At 36.0% G+C, this 26,591-nt stretch overlaps 1 protein-coding gene across 4 annotated transcripts in view; it reads right to left on the bottom strand.

Moving 5' to 3' along the window:
• The window catches only part of ZMYM2 (zinc finger MYM-type containing 2), a 115,876-nt gene that overhangs the window by 68,587 nt on the left and 20,698 nt on the right, over positions 1-26,591 (bottom strand). For 2 of the 4 annotated variants that reach the window (XR_009400044.1, XM_059378094.1), the window contains exons 3-6: positions 11,100-11,957; positions 6,106-6,406; positions 3,727-3,892; positions 2,783-2,995 (exon numbers count right to left, since the gene is read on the bottom strand). Coding sequence is in view for 3 of the 4 variants with exons in the window: in XM_059378094.1 (XP_059234077.1) it covers positions 2,783-2,995; positions 3,727-3,892; positions 6,106-6,406; positions 11,100-11,946 (1,527 nt within the window). In the remaining variant the exon portion in view is untranslated. Of the gene's footprint in view, positions 1-2,782; positions 2,996-3,726; positions 3,893-6,105; positions 6,407-11,099; positions 11,958-15,756; positions 15,929-26,591 lie in introns of those variants that run through there. The other 2 variants (XM_059378096.1, XM_059378095.1) reach the window with 2 other exon arrangements.

The following is a 26,591-nucleotide window of genomic DNA, read 5'->3' as shown; positions in this document are numbered from 1 at the left end:
TTTCTTGAAGTAGGATCTTAAGAATGAAGAAGAATGACTCAGATTTCATTTTTAATACACTGTAAGTCAGGGATTGCTATTCTACAACTTTACACATGGTAAAATGAGGCAAGACACAAAGGTTAAATATTTTGCTCATGACACAGATGGGTGATTGGTGGGTCCAGGATTTTAACCCATACCAACTTAAAGCCAGCACTCTCAACCAAACCTTCTACATATCAGAAGATAATAAATGCAACATAATCATCAAACATCAAACACTATAATGAGGTCTTGAAAATTATTATTAGTCTGGTCCTTCCCATCTCCACAGCTTTCCTAACACTAAAGAATCTGAAGTATGCCACACCAATACAAATCCTACAAAAGCTGGAACTTGGTCTACTTTACTTCCCACAAGCACTATTTCCAGAAACTAAGACAGTACTTGCAACATGACAGAAGTTAAGTAACTGTTTGTAAACAAATTACAAATGCATTTTGCTTATTAAAATAAATGTTCTATTTATTTTTAAAGTGGGCTCCACACCCAGTGTTGAGCCCAATAAGGGGCCTGAACTCACAACCAGGAGATCAATACCTGAGCTGAGATCAACAGTCAGAGGCCCGGGTACCCCAAAATAAATGTTCAATTTAATTGGAAAAGCTGAGAAGATCAAAACCCAAAGAAAAAATGGGTAAAATGGGTAAACAGTCACAGAAAAGGAGACAATTAGTTCTGAAATTTAAAAAACTGCTCATCATCACTCCTAATAAAAGGAATACAAATTACAATAATATTAACGTATCATTTTTACCAATCAGAATGATATGCTGATATTCTCAGCTGGAGAGGCAACAGGGAAACACTGGCACTTCCACATATATTACTGAGAGAAATGCAAACTGGTACAATTGTAACAGACGGGAATTTAACAACATCTAACAAACTAACATATGGATTCCTTAGACAAGCAATTCAGTTTCTAGGAATCTACCCTGATGCCATACCTCCACAGAATAAAGTATATACCAAGTTATTCATCATATATGACTTATAATAGCAAAAAACCTGGAAATAACCCCAATACCATCCAAGAGCAAAGTGATCAAACAAACTATCATATACACCAGTGCTGTCCGGGATATGATTAACCAGTAGCTCTTCAGAGATTAAGGAAGACATCACAATTTGCACATTTTGCAATTTCACTGGCCGTGAAAATACTACCAATGTGGCTAGTTTCAGGCTATAAAGTGAAACTAAACAGCAAACTGGGAAGAGATGCACAAAAGCACACAATTATGTGTAATATTTCCATTATATAAACACAAAAGAAGTAATCTTAAGAATACAGATATTAAGATACAGTAATTAGGAAGTAATAGATTTTGAGTATTTATTTTGTTTTCAATATTGGTACGGTCTGAATTATGTCGTCCCCCCCCAAAATTTGTACACTGAAGCCCTACTCCTAATGAGATTGTATTTGGAATTGGGCCTATAAGGTGACAGTTAAGTTTAAATGAGTACTAACAGTGTGGTCCTTACCAGACAAGACTAAGGTCCTCCCTTGTAAGAGGAAGAGATACCTGAGATCCCCTCTCTTCTCCTCCCCCCCAACCACCCTTTTGCAAAGAGGAAAGACCAGATGAGGATACCTCAAGGAGGAGGCTATCTGCAAGGCTCCAAAGAGGACCCCTCACCAGAAACCAACCAAGAAAGGCACCTTGATCTTAGACTTGTAGCCTCAGGACTGTAAGAAAATAAATTTGTTGTTTGAGCCCTCTAGTCTGGTATTTTGTTAAGGCAGCCTTAGCAGACTAATATAAATTATTATGTTTATTATTAATATAATTATCATATATTATTAATATAATTAATTTTTAATAGTGTTTTAATAACCAGCTCACAAATTTCCTAAAAATTTAACTTGAGCAGCCATTAAAAAAAGAAAAGTTCATCTGTCATTGATATACAACAATTTCCAAGGTATACTATGAAGTGAAAAACAGAAGATAGCACATACAGTATGCTCTTCTCTACAGAAAAAATAGAAACTAGGAATGAATTGCATATTATCTTAATTTTTCAAAAAGAACAGAACATATAAAATAGTAAGAACTGAAAAGCTAATACCTATAAAAGATGAACAGGAACCAAAAGGAAAAGATAGAAACAGGAGCTGGTCTTCTCTGAATATATTTTTTTATGTACATTTTATTTTTGAACCATATGTATATATTCAAAAACAAACTAAATCAAAAGACCTTAACAGGGGCACCTGGGTGGCTCAGTGGGTTAAAACCTCTGCCTTCAGCTTAGGTCATGATCCCAGGCTGCTGAGATGGAGCCCCACATCGGGCTCTCTGCTTGGCAGGGAGCCTGCTTCCCCTCTCTCTCTGCCTGCCTCTCTGCCTACTTGTGATTTCTGTCAAATAAATAAATAAAATCTTTTAATTAAAAAGAAAAAAAAAGACCTTAACACTGAAATATAAGACAATCATTGCTAAGCTTTGAAAAAACCACTATTTGCAACCCTTCTCTTCTACCCATAAACAAATATTTCAAAAGAACAATCATTCTGCATTTACTATTATATGTAAAATCACACAAATGCCCAATAATTTACATGTATCAGTATTCATTTGGGATAGGTCATCTCCAAGAGATGAAGACAATAATGGAATTAAATGAGATTCCAGGATAAACCTACTTAATAAATGCTGCTAAAGGAAAACTATTACAATTTAAAACATATTCAAGAGAATGGCCAATTCTGATTGGATCATGAATTACCTGTTTGTATTCACTGACACAACTTTGACAGCAAAATCTTTTCTGCTGACCATCAATCACCAGGACATTATTTCCAGCACCTTTGCTGGGCAGGTACTCTCCACACTGTTCACAGCAATTCATTATTAAACCATTGGCCATTCTGTATCTATTAAAGCAGTGGTCACTGCACAGCTTATGAGTCATATTTTTAAAGCTAACTTCATGGCGAATCTAAAAATAAGCAAACAAACACATGAGTATCACAAGTACTAAGTAACAAAGTACTCCAAAAGAAAAAAAGCTTCAGTGATTTTTCTGTGGAGGGTAAAGAGAAAATAAAAATATCTTTCATTTTTCTTTGAACTATTTTTATACACATAAGAAATACAAGTATGGCAGAGGGGGAACCACTACTAACATCACTACAAACGTCTCTAGAAATACCTAAAAATGAGAGGAAACAACACAGTTTGGATAGGGTTAGTATAAAATTCTAAAACAGATTGGAAATCTTTAGACAAATCCAAAAGGAACTAAAATTAAGTACATAATTCAAATGAGGTATATATAGCACACAGTTTTCTTTTTCTTCAAATTCAAAAACTTTAATACCATTTAATAATGTGAAGTTATCAAAAAATATTCCCTCCCTTTGCTCTCCTTCTTAAGCATTCTAGTTTGTTGTCTTTCTTTGGTAGTCAGCCTATATGTTTAAACACTATTGTTCTGTCTCTACATGTTCCAAACCTCAAGAAAAGGGTCAATTAATATTATATTTTAATATTTCCTAAATCATTCTCCCCATGGGAGAACAGGATTACATAATGGGATATTTATAAGGTAAATTTTACGTATCCACAGTTTTAAGGAAATATACACAGATGGAACAGTTTATCATAACTATTAAATAAAGAATATTCCCATTAGTTAGAATTAAAGAGAAAAGGCACAAAAATACAAACCTCTGTTAGTTTACCACAAATTGTACATCTTGATTTATTTAGAGCTCCTTTAGTAGGATTTTGTTTGTCCTCATAGAGAGACAAACAAGATGTACTACAGAATTCCTGGAAGGATTCACTAGAATCCACTTGAGCAACAATGGTTCCTTTCATTGTAGTTATATCTCTGAAAAATAAACAGAACAACTTAAAGTAAAATTCCATTTTAAAAGAAATCAAATATGAGAGTAGTAACTAACATTTCTAATTTCCATAAACTGAACCCTGGGAATCAAACACCATTTTTAGGTCCATTAAGTCACTTTTACTATTTTAAACCTCTTGGAAATAAAATATGAACACAAAAGAAGCTAAAGTATTTTATACTATTAAATCTTTGCCAGTACTCAATTAATCTTCAAATTCCTTAACAAGGCTTTCAGATACTGGAAACACTTTTTTTTTAAAAAAATTGTTATTTACATGGAATTTAATTTCCAGGCCTAATCTGAGGTATAAATTTATAATACCTAGTCAATTCTTTCCTACAGGTAAGTAGAAAGCTTTAAAGATCTAGGTCACAGAAATATGACATATATTTTAGAGAAGATAATTGAACTTAAGTGCACCTCCATACCCATAACCCCAAATAACCCCACTTACCATTCTACACATTCTCTACAGCTCTCCAAATGCAATTAGAAATGGTAGAAAATGGGGCACCTGAGTGGTTCAGTCAATTAAGCGTCTGCCTTTGCCTGAGGTCATGATCCCAGGGTCCTGGGATTGAGCCCCACATCCGGCTCCCTGCTTAAGCATGGAGCCTGCTTCTCCCTCTCCCACCCCTCTGCTTGCTCTCTCTCAAATAAATAAATAAAATGGTTAAAAAAAAAAAAAACCACCTATTAAGCTCTCCTTTAATAAAATTCTGAATTTCAAGGTCCTATATTACAGTATGTAAAAGACTCCTACTCATATAAAGCAGTCTAAAAACTAGATAACTGTTCCAATATTAAGCTTGTACAGAACATTAAGCCTTTTTCAAAGTTCTAAGATCTAAAAATATCCTCACAAATGTGGGCTTCACCAAGAGATGATACAGAAAAAAAACCTATACCTGGTTTGACCATTACATTAATATACCATATCCCCCCCCTTTTTTTAAGTAGACTCAGCATGGAGTCCAACACAGAACTTAAGCCCTGAGATCAAGACCCGAGCTGAGATCAAGAGTTGGACACTTAACCAACCAAGCCACCAGGTACCCCAATATTCCACTTATTTCTAACTAGTTGAAGCCAGACCTTAAAATTGGCAGAAGAAAGAAGTGTCTCTCTTCAAGGCTATCAAAAAACTGGTACTTGAATCTTAATGATTATTCTAATGATTTAATGTTCAAAACAAGCATAAAAACATAAAATCCAAAGACTTGCCAATTTAAAATAATCTTAAAAAATATGAAGACAGTACAAAATTTGACCTATTTTTACACAGAACTAAATTCTAAGTAATGCAAATAAATACATAGTCTTTTGACAAATTCAAGGAGTACAATGGAGATTACAGACAAAATTACAAAGGCCTAGTACTTAAATCAATCCCAGGGGCACCTGGGTAGCTTAGCTGGCTCGGCCTCCGACTCTTGATTTTGCCTAGGTCCGAGGTCTAAGGGATGAAGTCCCAAGTCTGGCTCCATGCTCAGTGTGGAATCTGCTTCGGATTCTCTGCTTGGGATGCGCTCACTCGCTCTCAATAAATCCGTAAATCTTTTATAAATAAATAAACAAACAAACCGACCCCAAAGCCTACCCAAATAGGAAGTCTTTTAATCATAAACCACCAGGTGGTAGAGAATCCTCCAAAGCCATCACACAGGGATGCCTGGGTGGCTCAGTTGGTTGGGCAGCTGCCTTTGACTGGGGTTATGTTCCCAGGGTCCTGGGATCAAGTCCCACACTGGGCTCCTTGCTTGACAGGAGCCTGCTTCTCCCTCTACCTGCCGCTCCCCCTACTTGAACGCTTTTCTCTCTCTCTCTCTGACAAATACATAAATAAAAATCTTCAAAGCCATCACACATTTCATTTTGGCTTTAACATTCAAACAACTAGCTTACTAATATTTCAAACACTATAGTTCACTTCTAAGACTCTTATAATCACTTCTCAGTCTTTTGGCTAAGATCAAGTCTAAGACTCTTAAAATTTCCCTAAAACTATATACCACCAATATTCAATCATATGGAATTATGTTGAAGGTAAACCTTACCTACGCTTGTGATGAGCAAAGCATAACCTACAGACTTGTCAAATCACAACGTTGTATACCTGAAACTAATGTAATACCAGGTGTCAACTGTACTTCAATTAAAAAAGAAAAGAAAAAAGAAAGGTAAACCTTACTTTTTACACATAACACAAAGTTTCTTTGGAGCCGGCTTGTGAGAGAAGGAAGAAAGGCAGGTGGTAGAACAAAAGAGGTGAGCTGATCCTTTTCGTTGATAAGCTGTCTGTCCCTTCTGTAAAGGTTTTTTGCAGTTTGCACAAGTGACTTTAACTGGTTTAGTGGGTTGTTGTTGTTGTTGTTGTTGTTGTGCAGAAGGCTGGAAAATCTGTTTAGGAAGTGAGGCCACTGGTGATAAAGAATCCACCCCTGGTTGTTTCTGATTACGAGGAAATGAAGCTGACTGAGAAATCCAGGAATCTTAAAAACAAAATGCACAAGGAATTTAAGTAATGGAACAGATATTTATACACACTGACAATGATATTACATAAACAATTCTAACAGCCCATCTTCTACAAGTTTAAGAAATTAAATAGGCAGCAGTATAGCAGAGATGTAAAAACCAAAGTTCTGGAGTAAGAATGCCTGGTTGACATTTAGACTCCACCGATTAGACTGGAAAGTTACTTAACTCTGTGCCTAACTCTTTTCTAAACTGGAAATTGTACCAACCTCATATGAATGGTTAACATTAAATGATAATACATGCAATAAACCACAGTGACTAGCATAGAGGAAGCACTAAAAAATATTAGCCATTATTTATTAGACAGGAAGAATTAATTTACAGAATATCCCTTTAAGTAAGGAATATATACATCAACATATAAATATAATAAAATCTTGACCAATCAGAACCTTTGACAAATTTAGTACAGGTCTGATAAAGCTTATCTCATAAAGCTCCACTGAGGGTGGAGTCCAACATGGTATTTGAACCCACAATCAAGCTCAAACCCCAGAGATCGAGTTGGACACTTAACCACCTGAGCCACCCAGACACCCCTTAAAACATGTTCTTAAAAACAGGTCTTTTCATATTTAGTTCCATGGACTCCAGACCACATAATCTCAAAGAAATTAGAGTGTGACACAGAAATGACAAGCCAACTTATACTGACCAACATCATATTACTCTCTCCCTTCAAACAGTTTCAGCATCGCACAGAATTAAAAATGTGTAACAATAACTCTGGATTGCAGAGTAATTTATCTTTTCTCTCTTTATAGAAAGCTTCCTTAGTGCTTAACAGAAGTACCCACCTTACTATACTAGTTACTACTGCACAAACCTCACTACACTGACAATACCATAACCATTTTCCCTTCTGAAACTTTACAGACCACCATTCTGATTGTCTCTAGTAATTTTTTTTCCTTTCTAGGCTCTTCCAAATTTTGAACTTCCATACATAAAAAGCTGCCCTTCTATTAAAAAAATTTTTTTCCTTCCACAGGAAGTACAGGAGCTCAGGAAAACTTCTCTACTATCAAAACCTTAAGGAGGATGGTTTCCTGGTTCCAACCCAATCCAACAACCTAACGATTTCAAGGGGCTACGTAACACTGCTACTCAAATTTTACTTTACTCCACAATATCCCTCACCACAAAATTGAATTTTATACAAAGAGTAAACTGAGTGCATTCTAGGATCCTGCTATCCTGTTATCCTGCTATTATGAAGGTAATGGACCAGTTATAATCAAGAGGTAAAAATATTAAAGAATACGAAGAAAATACAGTTGGCCCTTGAACAACATGGGTGTTTGAACTGTATGAATCCACTTATATACAGATTTTTTATGATAGTTATTTTCCTTTCCTTAGAATTTTCTTAATAACATTCTTTTCTCTACCTTAGTTTACGGTAAGAATACAGTATATAATATATACCGTACAAAGTATGTGTTGACTATTTATCATTAAAGCTTCCAGTCAACAGTAGGCTACTGGCAAAACAAAACAAACAGTAGGCTACTAGTAGTTAAATTTGGGGGGAGTCAAAGGTTATACATTAATTTTCAAGTGTATTGTAAGAGATGGGGTGTTAGCACCCCTTATCCCTGCAATGTTTGAGAGTCAACTGTAGTCACTAACTAAAAATTTCACCTTATGAAGTGCCTCCAATCAAAAATTATATTTGAACATATATGCCAGAAGAAATAGCTTCTTGCAACACAATTACTGGTTCCTTAGAATTTCTTATTTTGTAGGTTTATCATTTGAATACATATTTAAAGAAACTATTTAAACTTAAGGACATCTATTAACTTGATTTAGGAAAAATAGCAAGATTTTTCCACAATTTAATTTTAGACCCTGTATAAATGTCACCCTTAATCTATTTTTCAGCTCTTATATTTCTCCTACTTTCAAATTTTCACATCCTCCAACATCAAAATACTTTTAGGAAGACAAGTTTTGTCTAAACCCTCTATTTTATACAAAGGACATCAGGGGTAACAGTTTAATTTGCCCAAGTCACAATCAGTCTTAGAGCCAGTATAAATAGCCAAGATTTTATAACTCCCTATTACAAATAAAAGCAGCACATAAAAACAAAAGCTAATTCATAAAATAGAGGAGCAAAAGGTATATTTGTTTAGTTTTTCTGATAAGTAATATACAGTCCTTGTAGGAGTTTCAGTAAACAGAAACACAATGCTATTTTTTATTTTTAAATATTTTTAAAATAATCTCTACACCCAACAGGGGCTTGAACCCACAACACCAAGATCAAGAGTCACATGCTCAGGTGCCTGAGTGGCTCAGTTGGTTAAGCAACTGCCTTCGGCTCAGGTCACGGTCCCAGCGTCCCGGGATCGAGTCCTGCATCAGGCTCCCAGCTCCATGGGGAGTCTGCTTCTCCCTCTGACCTTCTCGCTCATGCTCTCTCTCACTGTCTCTCTCTCAAATAAATAAATAAAATCTTAAAAAAAAAAAAGAGTCACGTGCTCTACCATCTGAGCCAGCCAGGCAATCCCCCAGGAATATACTGTTACAATATGCCCCGATTCAGCAAAATTCCTAAAGAAATAACATCCTAAAATACATGCATAAGAATATTCTTAAGAATTATTTACAGAGTAAAAGCTGGAACTCAGCTAAATAGAGAATAAAAGCAAACATACAGACTTGATATGAACAAAAGTTCAAGATCTACTGTTAGGTATTTAAAGGAATGGTAGGAGGAAAGAGTTTACAAAACTATACCTAAACTATGATCTCAGGTTAGAATTAAACATACTATTTCAATGGCGAGATTAATTATTTTCCTCTGTATACTCTAATGTTTTAAAAATATTTATAATTACAATAAAGACAAAATGGCTATTTTGAAATTGATTTGAGCATTATCATTTCTCAAACTTTTATGAGAGCCAGAAGGTTACAATTAAAGAAAGTAATTATATACAGCTGATGGTATAAACTGGTAAGACCTTTCCGGAAGGCAGTAAAACAGTATTATTTCTACAACTTTAAAATGCTCATACAAACTCACACATATATCCTCCCCCAACCCAGATCTACCTACGAATATATATTTACACATAGATGGAAAGGGTCTTGGAAGGTTGGAGAAATTTTCCAAATCAAATAATAACAAACCTATTTCTTTCAAAATCACTATAAACCAAACAGATTTTTTCTTCTACCAAAAATCTCTGGAAGGATGGGGCAGTGATATCCTTTTGCCTAGTTATTTCACTTCTAGGAATATCCTCTAAAGAAATGAGAAGTTTAAACAAAGATGTTCAACATAAACCTCTAATAGCAAAATATGAAAATATGGGAAACAGTATAAATACCAAATACAGGAATGGTATATCCATATCTACTGTGCAGCCCTTAAAACTTTTGTGTATAAATGTTAATAGTATGAGAAAATACAATGTAAAGTGGGAAACAAACAGGAAGCAGTATTATTCACAGTCGCATTTCAACAAAGTTAAAATAAATGGAAAAAGCCTGAAAGATAACCACTCAAAGCACTGACAGTGGTAATCTTCAGTTAATAATACTACAGGGGTGGGGGGTAGGGGGCACCTGGGTGGTTCAGTGGGTTAAAGCCTCTGCCTTCGGTTCAGGTCGTGATCCCAGGGTCCGGGGATCGAGCCCTGAATCAGGCTCTCTGCTCGGCAGGAAGCCTGCTTCCTCCTCTCTCTCTCTCTCTCTGCCTGCCTCTCTGCCTACTTGTGATCTCTATCTGTCAAATAAAATAAATAAAATCTTTTAAGATAATAATAATAATAATAATACCGGGGATTTTTTCCCTCATTTTTTAATTACAGATTTTCCAAAAATTCTTCTATGTTAAACATTACTCTCATAAACAAAAATATAACAAGAAAAAAGGAAAAATTACTAGCATTTTATACCATCCTACACTACCTAAGTGTAGTGTAATGATTGCGGAAAATCATTCTCCACAATTTCTAGGTCGGTAAGATTGCTAATGGGCCTAAAATGATGAGAAAGGGAGAGAGAAACAATGAAGGATATATAAGAGAGACTGACATACAAAAGTTTGGGGACAGAAGTGAAAGAGAAAGGGACATAAAGTCATCAAACCCAGAGTTCTTATAACTTCTTTTTAACGTTTTCACAGAGCAAAGCTACCTGAAGAAAAATTATACAAATAGTCAAGAAATTTACCAACCTTCAAATATTAAAAAAGTAATAAAATGCTAATAAAAAAGTAAAATTAGATAAGTGATCAAAACTGCTTTAAAAGTAAAAACAAATCTAAATGCACCTATGATAAAATACTATATTGTTCCTTAAGTGTGCTACTTATCTCTTTTCAATATTTATACATCACTAGTAAATACTAAAAAGTTTTAAGTTGCCAAACTGTTAGACTTCAGTGGTAGTGAATGTAAGGAGTATTCATTCCAATCCCTTAAACATAGATTTCTGTGATGAACTTTCTAATGATCTGCAAAGAAATACATGGTTTTACATCTCCTATTAGCTAAAAATTTCCAACTGCTAAAAGTCAATGGAATTAACTTCTCTTACATGAATAAACTAACCAAGGTAGTATCAATTACTACCATGAAAAGAGAATCGGGCAATTTTACACAGGGTAGATCACTTAATGCTTACCAGGATTATGATGAGTTGCAGATTCTCCATTCTGAAATACGTCTCCTGCCACATTCATTCTACCAGGATTAAAAGGTCCTACTCCAGTCTTGGTCTGTGAAGTTAAAGATGGGGTGTATGTTTGTATATTAACACCAAAATTACTTGACTGCAGTCCGTTAGAGACATCTCCCAAGTTGGTATTCTGCAGTGATGTTACATGTGTAATCATTAAGTTCATATCTCGCCCGTCAGTATTTTCTAATTGGCCATCATTCACAGAGCTTACACCTGTTTCTAAGGTTGTAACATTAGCAATCTGAATTTCAGAGTCTGGTTCTGTGGTGATACCACTATTACCCATTCCTGCATTTACCTTACTTCTTGAAAAACTGGAAGTGGGGAAATCCACATCATTGGTTCTGTTTTTAGTCTCAGGAGGTCTCCGTTCAATAAAATTAGAGGAATTTTTTTCTTGCCCTTGATTTGTTTCCATGTCCTCTTCATCATCAATGACAATTGTCTCACTTACACTGCCCTTCTGAGAAGCCAACTCTTTTGAGGAAGGAAGAATTTTGGAATCATTTCCTTGTAGTTCTTCATTTTTTGATGATGAAAATGTTACGGTTCTTTGATCAGTTACCACTGGTGCAGAAGGTGGGGGAGGTTGTACAGGTTCAATAAAAACAACATCATCATCATCTTCCACTGACGAGTTCTGAAACTTATTAGATCTAGCAACTAAAGGATTAGGTGGGCCACTAAATGAATTTCCTACATTGGTGAGACTAGTTGCCATGGCCGTACTCCCTAATAAAACAGGAGTCTGATCAGTCAATTCTAATCCTCCCACTGAACCTGTGTCCATGCCAAAAAAACCTGAAAAGGAGATGGAAAAAAGAAAACAAATGTCAATATAATCCTTTGCTCTTCTAACTGAAATGATTTTTTAAAGTACTTTTTTTTTAATTCTAAATGGTAATAATTCTTATCTAATAAAGGAAAAATCTGGTATCCAATCTATGATCTCATTCACTAATCATTTTATATACTTTACACATGAACCTCCTGAATATAAAAAGAATGTAATTAACCAATTTTCAGTAATGATATGCAGTATATTTCTACCTCCACCACCTCCTTTCTACCACACTATTTAAGCTATAAACCTTAATACTGAAAACACAGATAAATCCTTCGAAATGTGTTTGAACAGGAAAATAACCAAAATCCGACAATAAAAATCCCTTCTCTAACTTTTATCCCATTTATCCACTGTATTAAATAAAATCATACAATCTAATCCCTAATTTCCCCTACCTCATCTTTTTTTTAACTCCTTTTTCTCATGTTCCCTGGCTCCCTTGTAACTATATAATTAAATCCTTCTGAGAATCCGAAATCTTTCTCAACCCTGTCCAGAAAGCTTATACCTTTATTTGTTAGGAACTATGCTGTGTGCTTTATAGCCACATATCAAGCTTAATAATGGCTCCCATAGATATCAGATCCTAATCCCTAGAATCTGTAAAGGTTACTTTATATGGGAAAAAGGTCGTTGCAGATATGATTAAGACTGAGGATTTAAAAATAGATTAGCTGGGTAGACCCTAAACGCACAAGTTTGCAAAGGGAGGTGGAAGGAGATTACAGGTATAAGAGAAGGCAGTGTAACCACAGAGACAGATTGGAGATCAGAGACTGAAGTAACGCAGCCAAGAAATATTGGCAGTCATCAGAATGTAGAAGAGTCAAGAAATGGATTCTCTCCTAGAGCCTCCAGAGGAAGGATGGCCCTACTGACACCTTGATTTGAGCCCTGTTATCACTGACTTTCAACTTCAGATCTCCAGATTCATAAGAAAAAAGTTTGTTGTTTTAAGCCACCAAACTTACGGTTATTTGTTAAAATGGCCATAGGAAATTTATACATTCCACTTCTTAAGTTACATTTTCAAAACAACCCTTGATATAGTTATAATTTTTGTCCCATTTTAATGAGTAAGAAATAACAGCTTAGAGATGCTAACTAACCTGCCCAAGTCACATACTATTCATGCCCAGGTCTTTCTAACTCAATAGTCCAAACTCTTCATCTTCTATAATTCAACCAATATTTTCTGAGCACCTAATATATATGCAGGACTGTGCTAAAGCCAAAGAAAGAGACAGCAGAGAGTTAACAGTGAAGAGCCTGAAAAGAAATTAAGTTCTTGAGCAGATGGATAGGATGAGGTCATGGACACTGGTGGTAGAAGAACTAATCCTGAACACGAGTCAGAGAATTTCAGAGGGAAAAAAAACAGGGAAGAAAAAGAAAAAGGAAAAAAAAAAACAGAAGGGGACAAAATGAAGGGTGGGTATAGACTGATTGTAGGTTACTCTGTAGATGGAGTGGGTTGGAATTTGACATGGGAATTTGAAGTGGTTGATACATGGCAGCCTAATTTTCAGAGTTAAGTCATCTGAAAAGGTGAGGGACACAGTGGTTGTACAAGTCTTAAAGACTGGTTTAAGAGGTCCCAAGGCCAACTCTTAAATCTTTTTGTAATCCTCTTTCTCTAAGAAAGCCACTTAGCCCAGTTTTAAAAAATAAAACAAAAACAAAGAAGGCTGATTTAAGAACATTTACTACTTCATATATATTGCTATTTGCTTATTTTGCTATAAGGAGTGTCTGGGACAATAAAGATGATACTAATATACATAATATACATAAATACCACTTTGGCAGGTGACAGAGAAATTGTTCATTGTATATTTTGCTGTATTTTAACTTCAGAACATAATTTGTCACTTGTTTTTAAAACAAAAATTTGTTTATTTTATTTTTAATTAGAGTTTTTATAAAAACAAAGTGGTAACAGAGTGATCAGAGAAGACCTTTTTGAGCAGGTGACATTTACAATGAAATTTGGAACAACGATGAAGATCCAATTGTGGGAAAATGTAGAAAAGGCATTCCAGATCCTGCAAAAGCCTGAGGGAATGAAGTTGGTAAATTCAAGCAACAGAATAAAGATCAATGTTGCTAAACAAGTTGGTAGGGAAGAATTATATAGGAGATATAGAAACATGCACAGAACAACTCACCAAGGCCAACAAGTTAATTCATTAACTGCACTCAATAAAGATTTACAAAGCACCTAACCCAGTATGTACAAGACACTGATAAGGACACACCTGAGAGAGAAATTAAAAAAAAAAAAAAATCAATCAACAAAACAAGTAAACATCCCTGAAAAATTAGCAATCATGAATTCTAAATGCCAACTCTGGATTTTACTGTAAAAGGAAATATTGTAGAGTCCTCACTAAAAGGTTAACATGGCTTATATTTTTAATATATTGTTTGGGCTGCTATTTGGGAAACAGATTATAAGGCAGGACTAAAAGCAAAGAATACCTGAAACAAAGGTGATGACAGGAGATGGAAAAAAATGAACAGGTTAGGGATTTTTCAAAAGTAGATCTTACTAACATGAAAAGGTTAGTAAGATTACTCTTGACTAGAAAAAAAAGTCACAGAACACAGAATTATTATTACTACAACGTTACACATTCTCCAAAAACCTATATACACGCATACGCACACTACGTTTTTCCTGAAGTACATATACTTTTATGTAAAATCATTTAAAAAAAAAAAAAAAACCTCTGAAAGGATCAGATTATACTGATACACATAGATTATGAGGAGGAACAGGGAGTCTGAGTAGGAGAGGTGATCAACAAGCTGCACTTTAGGTTCAACATTAATCTAAAAAGGATTTCAGGGAGCTAAGAACCTGAAAGAATAATGGGAAAAACAGAAGTCAACAACAGAAGACAATATAAAATTGATAAAGCATTAGTTAAAGAGCACCAGATGATCACTCTCCAGAAACAAAAAGGATAGAGAATAAGCACTTTTCAGACATTAAAAAGGGGTATAACAACTATATTATGAAAACACCAGATAGACTATAACTAATCTGCTCTTCTCACTGAATGTCTAGAACCTAAAATAGGACCTAGGCACAGAATATATACTCAGTTCCCCCTTGTGGAAGGGCCAGAAGGCAAAAATCCGTATGTTCATTTTGACTACCAGAGTTACTTTTTTTTTTTTTTACCAAAGTTATTTTTAAGTAACATAATTATATAATTACAATCTAGTCCTTTATTTTATATATATAATCTAGTCCTTTATTTTATATATACAATCTAGTCCTTTATTTTATATATACTATTCTCTGACTTTTAGTTTCCAGAGAGCACCAAATCCTATTCAACCAACATAGTAATGAAAATGAAATATTTTCAATAACAAATAGTATTTTATAGGAAAAACCTTATTGTATTTTCACTTAACTGTGATAAAACCTCACTGAATTAACTAAAACAGATGTTGACTTTTCTATAATAAAATCATAGCTCAGACACAGTAAAACCGCTCAATTCTAAAACCAGTCTCCAAATCATTACTCTAAGAGCAAGAACTGTGTCTCTGTCAGTATGAAAGACATGTTAATACCGGGAAATGGCAGAAGATACATTTATATGTACTTTAAAGAAACTAGATTAATTCTATTTAAAAGTTTAAGGGGTGATGACTTTGATTTAATCAAAGATTTACAAATTACCATTCCATACTCTAAGACACTTTAAATATTTTCCAAAATTAAAGTATACACACCAGGGGCACCTGGGTGGCTCAGCTGGTTAAGCACCCAGCTCTTGATTTCCACTAAGTTCAGGATCTCGCTGCTGTAGGATGGAGCTCCCAGTTGGGTTCTGTACTTAGTGGAGAAGTCTGCATCTCTCCTTCTTTCTCTCCCCCTCTGCCCCTCTACATACTTGTGTGTGCTCTCTTTCTCTAAAATAAATAAATCTTTAAAAATAATAATAATAAAATATATACAACATTACTCTAAAACAGCTCCTCATGAAGACTTCTTCATGGTAAAACAGTAAATATGCTAGTGGAAACACTCATATAAAGCCTTCACATAATTTAAAGTAAACATAAAAAAAAAAGTTTAACATTACCACTACAGAAAGTATCAAAAGTTAAATTATGCTGAGTAACAGTGATTCAAAATTTTATAACTCAAATAATGTTTTAAAAAATAAAAAGAGTATCCAACCAGTAATAATTAACATTTGTCTGATGCTTGTTTTAAGTTGAATAGTCATGCGAGTTAAACACGAAAGCAGGGGCGTCTGGGTGGCTCAGTGAGTTAGGCCTTCGGCTCAGGTCATGGTCTTGGGGGTCCTGAGATCAAGCGCCTGGGTGGCTCAGTGGATTAAGCCGCTGCCTTCGGCTCAGGTCATGATCTCAGGATCCTCGGATAGAGTCCCACATCTGGCTCTCTGCTCAGCGGGAGGCCTGCTTCCCTCTCTCTCTCTCTCTGCCTGCCTCTCAGTCTACTTGTGATCTCTCTCTGTTAAATAAATAAACAAAATCTTTTTTTAAAAAATAATAAATAAATAACACGAAAGCAAATCCATGAAGGAAATCACTTTTGTGTTTTTCTACACCCATTTAAAAACAAGGGGCACGTGGCTGGCTCAGTCGATTCAGCATGTGACTCTTCATCTCAAGGTAGTGAGTTCGAGCCCAACATTAGCCCTAGAGTTTATTTTAAAAATCATCATCATCATCATCATCATCACCATCATCTTCAAAGCTAAGCTGTCCACGACCACAGCTAATAAGTTGGATATCAGGATTTGAATATTCATACTGATATGGAATACATCATTAAGTACTGAACAATAAAATAATACAGCACGGCTCGTTTAGTAAAAAATTCAATACCGGTGCCTGGGCGGCTCAGTCATCAAGCATCTGCCTTCGGCTCAGGTCACGATCCCAGGGTCCTGGGATCGAGCCCTGCATCACTTCTCCCTCTCCCACTCCCTCCACTGTGTTCCCTCTCTGTCAAATAAATCTTAAAAAAAAAAAAAAAAAAAAAAAAAAAAATCAACAAAACAATAACCAAATCAATACTCAAACTACACAAGTATCAAAGAAATGAAGTTGAAGTATCCTTATCAACATAACAATTTTCAGAGGAATAAGGAAGGCAAATACACAGATATTATGAAATGCACAGGCTTCTAATGCATGAGTTCTCTGGATCCTTTCTATGGTTTTAGTACATCTAAAATAGAAGACAACAATTTCTAAGACAGAAAAGGTGGAACTGACTTCATAATACCCTCTGGTGGCAGACTGCTAGGTATCAATCAGAAGAAAACAGTCAAGCTCAAAATAGGACTTTACCAGTTAGCTCTCTGCAGTAATCAACTTCTCAAAACAGAGTAACTACTCAACTATAACTATTTTCAAATCCTATAGTATTTGGCCACTTCTAAATGTCATTGAGAATATGTTTCGATCAACACTCAATTTACTCCACTTATGTGATTACAAGTTGACCTAATTAAATGTGACTAAAAGTTGACCACTTCTACATTATATTAAAATCTATTCCATTTAGGCACTTTTCTGTATCAAGTCCATTCTAATTAGCTATTTCACACTGAGCAAATTCCTTTACTTCTCTGACCTTCAATTTTCTCTAGAGTAAATGGTATAAAAATAGTTCCTAGGATTTTTCTTAGAATTCAAAAGATAATCAGATGGGAAAATCAATTAGCACACTGTTCACTCCTAAACAATTACAAGGCAATTTTTGCCTATACACAAGATTTCAGTAAGTTTCTAATACTGATATTCCATTGATACTCCATCAATGTCACAGACTGAATGTTTGTGTCCCCCAACCCACCCAATTTATAAGTTGAGATGGTATTAGGAGGGAAAGCCTTTGAGAGGTGATTAGGTCACAAAGGTAGAGACTTCATAAATGGGATTAGTGACCTTTCTATTAAAAAAATACCCCAGAGGGTGCCTGGGTGGCTCAATTGGTTAAGACATTGCTATTGGCTCAGGTCATGATCCTAGAGTCTCAGGATAGAGTCCTGCCTATGGGGTCCCTGCTCTGCAGGGAGTTTGCTTCTTCTTCTTACTCCCCACGCCACCCCCACATGCTCTCTCTCTCAAATTAAAAAAAAAAAAAAAAACACCCCAGAGGGCTCCCTTCCCTCTTCCACCTATGAGGACACAGTGAGAAGATAGTGATCCATCTAGGAACCCAGGAAGCTATCCCAGACCAGACAGCAAATCTGCCAGAGCCTTGATCGTAAGACTTCCCAGGCTTTAGAACCATGAGAAATAAATGTTTGCTGTCTTTGGTCATTCAGTATAGCAGCCCAAATGAACTAAGATGTTCAATATAAATCATGAATGCTTTACAGTTTTATTTGTTCTTTACTTTGATCCAAAAAGAACCAATTAATAATACTTAATGTTCTCATGGAAAAAAAAAAAAAAGAAAATGTGGTAGTTAAAATATAAATGTTAACATTCCTAGTAATAAAGTTATGAGCACTTGCTGAAAAAAGCTTATAAATATTCAGAGAAAATCACAAAGAAAGCATTTCAGGGACACCTGGGTGGCTCAGTCAGTTAAGCATCTGCCTTCATTCAGCTCAGATCATGATCCATGGTCCTGGGATCGAGTCCCATATAGAGTCTTGCTCAACAGGGAAACTGCTTTTTCCTTCTGCCTGTTCTGCTACCACTCCCCCTGCTTATACTCTCTCTGTGAAAAATGAAACGTTTAAAAAAAAAAAAAGTAAAGAAAGCAAGCAAGCATTTCAAAGTGATTCAAGAAAAATTATCATTTTCTCACTGGTAAGTCTATCTAAGAGCTTTCTAGGTACCATTAAGTGTTAAAAAGAAAGCTAAGGTGAATTCTTCTCTATAGTAACACTTAGTTAATATGTGATCGATCATGTGTACTTTGAAAAGTTCCGAGTCAAATTGGCAAATTTTAAATTTTAAGAATAAAAATTCTTGGGATGCCTAGTTGGCTCAGTCAGTCAAGTTTCTGCCTTCAGCTCAGGTCATGATCCAGAGGTCCTTGGATCAAACCCCACCCAGCAGGGAGCCTGCTTCTCCCTCTTCTGCTGCTCTCCCTGCTTGTACTCTCTGGCTCTGCCAAATAAATGAAATCTTAAAAAAAAAAAAAAAAAAAAAAAAAGAGGGAATAAAAATTCTTAATGAAATAGGAATAAGGGCACCTGGGTGGCTTAGTCCATGAAAAGCCAACTCGATTATGGCTCAGGTTTCATGATATTGAGTGTCACGTCAGGCTCCATGCACAGCATAGAGTCTGCTTCAGATTAAACCCCTCCCCGCCCCCAACCCGCATGACATACACCTGCACACACATGTTCTCTAATAAATAAATCTTCAAAAAAAATAGGAATAGATGTATTTATAAATACATATATAAAATACCAACCAAGGGATGTCACCAAATTTAATGTGAAATATTAAAAGCATTATTATTAGAGTTAAAATAAGATAAAGATATTCTTTATTATTACCACATAGCACTGTTCCATAAGTATCAGCCAATACAATTTTAAGAAGAAAAAAAGGAGATATAGAAATCTGAGAGGAGAGGTGCCTACATTACACAGTTGGTTAAATGTCAAACTCTTGATTTAGGCTCAGCCTCAGGTCTGGGTCTCAGGGTGATGAGACAGAGCCCCACACTGGTCTCCATGCTTAGTGGGGAGTTTGCCTTAGACTCTCTCTCCCCCTCTCCCTGACCCTCCCACTCGTGCACTCTCAAATAAATAAATAAATCTGAAAAAAAATTTCTGAAGGAAAAATTATGACTATATGCAAATTAGGTTAATTTTTACCTCAAAGACCAAAAATATTTACATGAAAAATTACTGCAGTGAGATAACTTAATCACTAGATACAAAGATAAAATGTAGAATATTAAATTAATTGTATGGGGAGTGCCTGGGTGACTCACTTGGTTGATTGAGCTTCCAACTCTTGATTTTAACTCAGGTTGTGATCTCAGGGTCATGAGATCAAGCCCAGGGTCAGGCTCCACTCCCAGTGAGGAGTCTCTTTCTTTCCCTCTACCCCAACCCCTGCTCACACGCTCACTTTCTCTTTCCCCCTCTCTCTAAAATAAATAAATAAATAAATAAATCTCTAAAAAAATTTAACTGGATGGTCCATTGGAGACAGATACAAAACTCTGCTTCCATCCAAAAACCAACTAAATACAGAGATTTAAAAAAAAAAAAAAAAAGGCAAACCTACAAAGACAAGAACAATACAGGAGAATTCAACAGCATCAGAAATAATAGAAAGAAAAAAAAAGAGCATGGATTCATTGCAACTCACTTATAAGACCTCAAAAAGGTAAAACTTGAAATACCTAGTAAAGAAAGTTTTGAAATGACTGGATTACAACTGAGGTTAAAACTTGTAGTCAACACTCACTTGTCAAAAGCAAAAAGTACCCAAATCAGCACAACATTTCAGAAGAACAAGGCAACTGGTCCTATGAAGAAGATAGCAGAGTTGGAAGTTCTAGATATGGATCCCTCCAAACAAGTTAACAATTGTGCTGGACGGACTCACTGGAACTTTAGATCCCTGGAACCCTAACGAACTCTAGTAACAACCAGAGGAGTGCTTCATGAAGAAGTTACTAAACATTCATAAGTGAGCAGAATACATGAACTAGCAATCATTCCCCATTCCTCACTCCCAACTTAGCTATGGGGATAGCATCCTACATTCCTGGAAAGTCTGGATGGTCAGAGGATTTGCAGTGAGGAACATCTAAGAACTTTGGAATTGTATTTAGGGTGGTCTGAAGCAGATGCTTCTCTTGGTTTCAGCCTCTGGGCAGTTAACAGCTTTCCCAGCAGCATCTATCAGATTTAATGAGACACAAGCCTTTATTTTGGGTGGTTTTTTTTTTTTTTTCCACCCAAACACTTAAGAAAATTTTTGTCAGGTGACTAGCTCACCATAGGAATAACGAAACAGATCTTCAAAACACACAAAGAAACAGGAAAGTAGGTCCTAATCGCAGAAATAGAAGAATTTTCCAGAAGCCATTCCTGGGAAATCCCAAATTTTGAATTTTACAGAAACCATTCCTGGGAAATCCCAAATTTTGAAATAACTAGTCAAGACATTAAATCAACTATCTTAAATATGCTCAGTGAGCTAAAAGAAAGCACTTACAGAACTAAAGAAAATCAGAAAACAAGGCATAATCAAAATGAAAATACCAACACACACAAATTATAAGAAAGTAAACAAAAATTCTGGAGATGAAAAATACAATGATAAAAAAAATTCACTAGAGAGGATCAACACCAGATTTGGACAGGTAGAAGAATCAATAATCTGGTAGACAGAGTAATTGAAAATACCCAACATGAGGAACAGGGGGAAAAAAAAGGCAAGAAAAATGAAGACAGTCAAAAGGATCTATAAAACATAACCAAACATACCAACATATATGTATCATAAAGAGAACAAAAAGGACAGGAATAATGATGTAAGAAATAATGACTGAAAACTTCCTAAATACAATACACATCCAACAAGCTTAACAAACTCCAAGTCAGATAAACTCAAAGATATCCACAAGACACATAATGGCTAACAAAGATTGAGAATTTTAAGAGAAGTCATCATGTATGATAAATGCTCAAAATAACATTTAGATTACCAGCTTATTTCTCATTAGAAACCATGGAAGCCAGAAACTAGTGAGATGACAATTAAAGTGATCAATAACAAAAAATGTCAACTAAGAATTCTATGTCCAGCAAAAAATTCCTCAAAAATTTAAGGAGAAACTGGGGCACCTGGGTGGCTCAGTGGGTTAAAGCCTCTGCCTTTGGCTCAGGTCATGATCTCAGGGTCCTGGGATCGAGCCCCACATCGGGCTCTCTCCTCAGCGGGGAGCCTGCTTCCTCCTCTCTCTCTCTCTCTCTCTGCCTACTTGTGATCTCCGTCAAATAAATAAATCAAATCTTTAAAAAAAAAATTGAGAAACTAAGACATTTCTAGAGCAACAAAAGTAGAGGGAGTTCATACCTGCATGAAATGCTATCCTTCAGACAATAGAAAAACACATTACAGAGTAAATTGAACCCATAAAAAATGAAAAACATAAGTAAAATTACCTATATAAATCAATAGAAAGCCAGTATTACTGTACTTTTAGTTTATAATTACTTTTTTCTCTATGATTTACAAGACAAATAGATAAAACAACAATTACCAGTATATGTTAATAAATACACATATAAAGATATAATCTGAGAAAAATAAGGGGGAGAACAGAAATATCTAACAGTTGAGTGCATAGTGCTGAAACTAAGTTGGTATTATTTCCAGTAAGTTGTAAATTTAAAATGATTCTAGGGGTGCCTGGGTGGCTCAGTGGGTTAAAGCCTCTGCCTCCGGCTCAGGTCATGATCTCAGGGTACTGGGATCAAGCCCCGAATCAAGCTCTCCGCTCAGCAGGGAGCCTTCTTCCCTCCCCTTCTCTCTCTGCCTGCCTCTCTGCTTACTTGTGATCTCTCTCTCTCTGTCAAATAAATAAATAAAATCTTTAAAAAATAATAATAAAATAAAATGATTCTAATCGTCAAGGTAACCCCTGAAAAAAAAAAACATTTTAAATTACACAGTTAAGGGGATCAAAAGGGTACACTAGAATAAAGTTAATCAAATACAAAAGAAGACAATAAAGAAGAAATGGCGGGGGGGGGAGGGGAGAACGGGACGTAAGACGTACAGAAAACAAACAGCAAAATGGCAGAGGTGAATCCTTCCTTATTCATAATTATTTTAAATGTAAATAGGTTAAAATTATATTATAAAACAAAGACTGGCAGATTAGATTAAAATAAAACAGGATCTATGCATATGCTGTGTGGAAGAGACTCATTTTAGACACCAAGACACAAAGAGACTGAAAGTAGATAAATAGAAAAGACACTCTGCGCAAACAGTAACCAGAGAACTCAATACAGTAGATACTCAGGATCAGTAAGACAGCCAGTAATAGTATCAGCAGATATTCAGAAAGCAGGATCTCAGACAAAATAAACATTAAGTCAAAAAAGGTTATGAGAGGGCGCCTGGGTGGCTCAGTGGGTTGAGCCGCTGCCTTCGGCTCAGGTCATGATCTCAGGGTCCTGGGATCGAGTCCCACGTCGGGCTCTCTGCTCGGCAGGGAGCCTGCTTCCCTTCCTCTCTCTCTGCCTGCCTCTCTGCCTACTTGTGATCTCTCTCTCTGTCAAATGAATAAATAAATCTTTAAAAAAAAAAAAAAAAGGTTATGAGATAAAGGAAGCCACTATATACTGATAAAAGATACAACCTATCAGGAAGATATAAAAATAATATATATCTATCTAAAAAAGAGTGACCAAAATATATGAAGGAAAAACTGCCAAAATTAAAAATAATAGAAATAAAAACAGAAAATCAGAAAGTTAGAAATTAAACACAAACAATAAAATAAAATACAAATAAAACTACAATGAGCAAGGAAATTAAATCAGTCATCAAAAATCTCCCAACAAAGAAATGTCCAGGAACAGATGGCTTCACTGATAAATTCTACCAAACATTTGATGAAGAATTAACATTGATCCTTCTCAAAATGGTCCCCCTAAACTGAAGAGAACACTTCCAAATTCATTCTACAAGGCCAGCATCACTCTGATACCAAATCCAGACAAAGACATTACAAGAAAACTACAGGCCAACATTCCTTATGAATACAGACATAGAACTCAACAAAACAGTAGCAAATCAAAACCAGGAACATATTAAAAATAATATATATCATGACTATGTGGGACTTACCCAGAACGCAAGGTTAATTCAACTTAAGGAAATTTCTGCGACATGATAAAAGCCATTTATAGAAAAAACCATAGTTAGCATCCCACTCAATGGTAAAAGATGTAACGCTTTTCTTCTAAGATTAGAACAAATGGACAAATGCCTACTTTCATTATTTTAATTCCACATAGTATAGGAAGTTCTGGCCAGAGCAATTAGGCAAGAAATAAAAGGCATTCAAAGAGGAAAAGGAAAAAGAATAATTTCTGCAGCTGACATAATTTTTTTTGTTTTTTCCCTTTTTAAGGGGCAATGGTGGGTGAGAGGGAGAAGGAGAAAGAGAATCTTAAGAATCTACACTGGATGTGGAGCCCGACCTGGGGATCAATCTCACAACCCTGAGGTCATGACTTGAACCAAAATCAAGAGTCAGATGTCTAACCAACTGAGGCATCCAGGCAGCCTGACATGACCTTATAGTGGAAAACTTAAGCAAAGTTTCAGAACACAAAATCAACATGAAAAGTAAGTTGCAGGGGCTCCTGGGTGGTTCAGTGGGTTAAAGCCTCTGCCTTCGGCTCAAGTCCTGATCCCAGGTACCTGGGATCGAGCCCCGCATCGGGCTGTCTGCTCCACAGGGAGCCTGCTTCCTCTTCTCTCTCTCTCTGCCTGCCTCTCTGCCTACTTGTGATCTCTGTCAAATAAATTTTAAAAATCCTTAAAAAAAAAAAAAAAAGGAAAAGCAAGTTGCATTTCTACATACTAACATGAATAACCCAAAAAGGAAATTAAGAAAACAATTCAATTTACAGTAACATTAAAAAGAATAAAATAGGGGCGCCTGGGTGGCTCAGTGGGTTAAGCTGCTGCCTTCGGCTCAGGTCATGATCTCAGGGTCCTGGGATGGAGTCCCGCATTGGGCTCTCTGCTCAGCAGGGAGCCTGCTTCCTTCTCTCTCTCTCTCTCTCTGCCTGCCTCTCAGTGTACTTGTAATTTCTCTCTGTCAAATAAATAAATAAAATCTTCAAAAAAAAAAAAGAATAAAATACATAGAAATAAATTTCACAGAAGAGACTGAAAGACTTGTATTATGAAATCTACAAATCACTGCTGAATTAAAACTAAAGACACAAATAAGTAAGATGTCTCAAGTTCTTGGACTGGAAGATTAACATTAAGATGACAATACTGGGCGCCTGGTGGCTCAGTGGGCTAAGCCGCTGCCTTCAGCTCAGGTCATGATCTCAGGGTCCTGGGATCGAGTCCCACATCGGGCTCTTTGCTCAGCAGGGAGCCTGCTTCCTCCTCTCTCTCTCTGCCTGCCTCTCTGCCTACTTGTGATCTCTCTCTCTGTCAAATAAATAAATAAAATCTTTAAAAAAAAAAAAAAAATGACCATACTGCGGGACGCCTGGGTGGCTCAGTGGGTTAAGCCTTCATCTCAGGGTCCTGGGATCCAGCCCCACATTGGCCTCTCTGCTTAGCAGGGAGCCTGCTTCCCCCTCTCTCTCTGCATGCCTCTCTGCCTACTTGTAATCTCTCTGTCAAATAAATAAATAAAATCTTTTTTTTAAAAAATGACAATACTATATCTGAAGCAATCTACAGATTTAATGCAATCCCTATCTTTGATCCACATGGATCTCAAGGGATGAGAATCTTGAGAAAGAAAAACAAAACTAGAGGGGTCTCATACTACCAGATTTCAGAACTAACTATAAAGCTACAGCACATTAAAACAGCTTAGTGCTGACATAAAGACAAATATACAGACCAATGGCATAGAATAGAGAGCCCAGAAAGAAATCTCCAGATATTCCAGATAGTTGGTCTAATGATTTGACAAGGATGCCAAGACCATTCAATGATAAAGGATAGTTTAAAAAAAAGGAAAAGAAAAATACACACACAAAAAATAAACAAAAAAGACAGACAGACTAGAACCCTTACCTTATACCACATATAAAAATTAACTCAAAATGAATCAAATACCTATATTTAAAGAATTAAAACTATAGAACTCTTTTTTTTAAGATTTTATTTATTACTTATTTGACAGAGATTACAAGCACACAGAGAGAAATGCAGAGAGGAAGGGAAGCAGGCTCCCTGCTGAGCAGAGAGCTTTATGCGGGGCTCTATCCCAGGACCCTGTGATCATGACCTGAGCCGAAGGCAGAGGCTTTAACCCACTGAGCCACCCAGGTGCCCCAACTACAGACCTCTTAAAACAGAGGGAAAGCTTCATGACTTTGGATTTGTCAATGATTTCCTGGATATAAAACATTAAAAACACAAGCAATAAGAGAAAAACTAGACAAAATGGACTTCATCAAAATTAAAAACTTTTGTGCTGAAAGAAAAATACTGACATTCAAGATTACTCTACCCAGCAAAGTTTTCCATCAGGACTGAAGGAAATAAAGAATTTTCCAGGGATGCCTGGGTGGCTCAGTTGGTTGAGCGGCTGCCTTCGGCTCAGGTCATGATCCCAGCGTCCTGGGATCGAGTCCCACATCGGGCTCCTTGCTTGGCAGGGAGCCTGCTTCTCCCTCTGCCTCTGCCTGCCACTCTGTCTGCCTGTGCTTGCTCTCGTTTCTCTCTCTATGACAAATAAATAAAAAAATTAAAAAAAAAATAAAAAAAAAAATAAAGAATTTTCCAAACAGTGGCACCTGATGGCTCACTTGGTCAAGCATCTGCCTTTCGCTCAGGTCATGATCCCAGGGTCCCAGGACAAAGCAAGAATTTTCCAAATA

This window comes from Mustela nigripes, chromosome 15, assembly GCF_022355385.1.
Source record: "Mustela nigripes isolate SB6536 chromosome 15, MUSNIG.SB6536, whole genome shotgun sequence".
Classification (NCBI taxonomy): domain Eukaryota; kingdom Metazoa; phylum Chordata; class Mammalia; order Carnivora; family Mustelidae; genus Mustela; species Mustela nigripes.
This window is presented reverse-complemented; position numbering and strand designations above follow the sequence as displayed.